At 41.1% G+C, this 3,183-nt stretch overlaps 1 protein-coding gene across 2 annotated transcripts; it reads right to left on the reverse strand.

The window, feature by feature from the left end:
• Positions 1-289: 289 nt before the first annotated feature.
• On the reverse strand, positions 290-2,437 carry LOC104606003 (uncharacterized). Of its 2 annotated transcripts, XM_088891386.1 has the most exons (5): positions 1,900-2,208; positions 1,206-1,812; positions 1,001-1,093; positions 829-896; positions 290-681 (listed from the first exon to the last, which is right to left on the reverse strand). In XM_088891386.1, exons 2-5 carry the CDS (start codon positions 1,641-1,643, stop codon positions 507-509), a joined length of 774 nt encoding a protein of 257 aa, XP_088747512.1. In that variant the 5' UTR covers positions 1,644-1,812; positions 1,900-2,208; the 3' UTR covers positions 290-506. The 2 variants fall into 2 exon arrangements, with proteins under 2 accessions (XP_088747512.1, XP_010269303.1); XM_010271001.3 differs by having other exon boundaries at positions 1,206-2,437.
• Between the last annotated feature and the right edge of the window lie 746 nt (positions 2,438-3,183).

Here is a 3,183-nt window from a genome sequence, read left to right on the forward strand (position 1 = left end):
TTTCACTTTCGAGTGTCAACCCATTGTTTAGTTATACTACTTATTCACCAGCAGTTAGCTTAAATCCCAATATCCAATGACCGCCGGCACATTAAGCAAATGTTTAGTGGATCATATCACAAACTCCAGTAGGGTAACCTCTCCGGATATATAATTGACCCACCACCCCCAATTAGATGATTCCAACCATCCCACCACAAAGTTCAAACAAAGAATTAGCAATATATATAGAGTAATTACTACATTTTGTTCTAGCTTGTAGTTTAAGGAAACAAAACAATATCAATCAATGAATCAATCGATCTATTGTACAATATGCATTTATGTTATCAATCAATTATACATACTCATCATCACCAATATGGATCCTTAATTAATTTGTTGCACATTTGGACTAAACCTTCCTCTGCCTGCCTTTTCTAAGAGTCCCACCAGGCCACCAGCAGCTTCCATATAGCCATGATATTAGTTTAACAATGTAGTACGTATCAGATTAAACCAGTTCATCAATCTACTTTGTTTTCAAGAAACTTTGAAGGAGGATGCTGTGATGGAGGAGAAGGAGGAGGAGAATCAAAAAGGAAGGGTTTCAAGTGCTTGTATATCTCCTTGGGCTTCTCAAAGTTGACAGCATGCCCCGCATTCTTTATCACTACTAGCTGAGCATTCTCCCCAAGATAACTGTAAATAGTTAAAACGAAATCTCTGCTCCATCAATATATGCATATATATATATATATATATATTAATTAAAGAAGATAGAATCAAATCTAAGGCATAAATTAAGGAAAGACAATAAACTGCTTCCAGTTCCAGATAACTAACTACCTTTTCAATCTGTGTCCCAACACCAATGGGAATACCTGATCTTGCTCTCCCCAGATTATTAACGTTGGCTGCATCCATGGGAATGGAGAAGAATTAGAAGAATATAGATTTACCCATTTCACACAACTAGAACAATAAATATAAAATATGCCATCACAAAACGAAAATTAACCTGAGAGATTTTGGGAAGATCAGAAAGCTTCCTGTCTTTGAGTAAAGCATGGATCAACTCCTTTTTCTCTTCAACATATTCTGTACACATAACCTGCTCAAACAGGAGCATCAAATTTTATCTGATCATGAAAATCACCGAACCAAACATCTCTATCTGCGCAATAAGGAATGAGTGAGGAAAGTTGGTGTTAGTTGCTACTCACGTCGATGAAATCGCGAAGGAAGCAAGAAGGAACGATCTTGGCCGGCTTGACGAACGATAACCGCATGAGCTCTCTAAGCTTCTCCGGCGTCTGCGGCAGCAAAACGCTGAAGACATCGTCCAAGTTGGAGACGATGAACAAGCCCTCCGACATATCCTTCTCCTCCAGGCACACCCCGGAGCAACATATCACCACCTTCTCCACCGCCTCCGGGAACTGCGCCGCCATGCCGTACCCGACGAACCCGCCGTAGCTTAGCCCAATCAAGATCATCTTTTGCACCCCGTGGGCCGCCATCATTCTCATCATGCACTGGGCCTGGAACGACTCGGACCGCTCGGGGCGAGTGGTGAACGAGTCACCGAAGAAGAGGAGGTCGGGGACGTAAATATTGAAGCGGGAGACGAAGCTGCGGAGGATATCGCCCCATTGCCACATTGCGTTGGCTCCAAATCCATGGAGTAGGAGCAGAGTTGGTTTGTTCTGTTTGTGCGTCTTGGGGACCCAACAATGTACGACAGTGCCATCGCCGAGGTCGGTCGTGGCCGATCGAAGCCCAGTGCTAGCGAAGGCGTAACGGTAGCACCAGTCCCTTGATGCGGTGAAGCTGAAACATTTATTAGCCATGAGAGAGAGTAAGGGATCAATTACAGAGAGAGAGAGGGATGAGGGGTCCAAGTTCTTCTATCCTTACTATTATTGTTTGTGCGGATTTCTTGATGAAATTGGAAGGGACTCGCGAATGGAGGGTGTCTCTCCGGTTGGAGACCAGATAATTGGGGATTTCACCATGGAAGGTTTGGGAGGGAATAGAGGGACCGGAACCACTACAAACTGGGAGGTTGTTCGATTTCAATCCAGCTATGAAATGGGTACGATAATTATACAGATCTGAGCGAAATACGCCTCCGAGTCCGAAGTATGATCAATCTGGGGCGATGCAGAACCGATTGAACTATAGGATTCCCAAAGCAGAAGAGGAGAAATGAGAAAGGGGTGCGGTGGAGCTGTAGCCAAACAATACCTACCTATTAGAGGTGAGGTCTCAGGTGGCGAGTGGCGACCCCAACCATACCAACGAACAGAAGGAACCGCAGATTTCGGCATCCAATAAGAGGGGAGAGTGAAAGAGAGACCTCAAGCTCAAACGAGAGAATACGATTATAAATGCTGCAGTTTGCAATTAGTATTTGGATGGGTGATTTGATTTAGGAGAAAATTGTTTTTCTTTGTAAACCTTGCGTCTTCATCGAATCTCACAACATCTTACATCTTGAATGTTCGTGTGGTTTCAATTGGGTCCTACATGTGCCATAATATTAATAGGTGACCTTCACGTCAGGGATGTAAACGTATGGAATTCGAATCTAATAAAGCTATATTAGAATCAAGGTTTTAATTCCAATTTGATTAAAATGTTCACATGTTTAACTCCTTTCAAATTCAACCGATTAATTATTTTAGGTAATTAAGAAATATGTAAAATAAATATTTTATTTATATAAAATATATAAATTATTTATATATAAAAATTATATCAATTATTTAAATATTTTGTATATTATAATAAGAATTAAATAATTGGTTAAATTCAGATATTTATTCAATCAAATCTGTTTATATCTAAATTAGACTCAATTACTTAAATGGTATGGATAGAATAAGATATTCGAATTCGACTAATTATGATATTTGATTTATTTGAATTCAATTTGATTATGTTGAATCTTGAATTCAGAATTGGATTTTCAAATACCGTTGATACCCCCTGATGAAGGGAAATTTGGCCCGACCTCGCGATCGCCCGACGCGTGGCAAAGGCAAGCAGCTCGGAACAGTAGAGCACCCAAAGCGAACATTGGAAGCAAGTCCAAACTCACTACCGAGCCTCAACTCCAGATCGATGTATTTAGTCCGAGCTCCTTGTTAAGAGCGAACTCCTCGTTAAAGGTCCAAGCTCCCTAAAACCCGAGCTCCC

The sequence above is a fragment of the Nelumbo nucifera genome, chromosome 1 (genome assembly GCF_055504915.1).
Source record: "Nelumbo nucifera cultivar China Antique chromosome 1, China Antique-T2T, whole genome shotgun sequence".
In the NCBI taxonomy this organism is placed as follows: domain Eukaryota; kingdom Viridiplantae; phylum Streptophyta; class Magnoliopsida; order Proteales; family Nelumbonaceae; genus Nelumbo; species Nelumbo nucifera.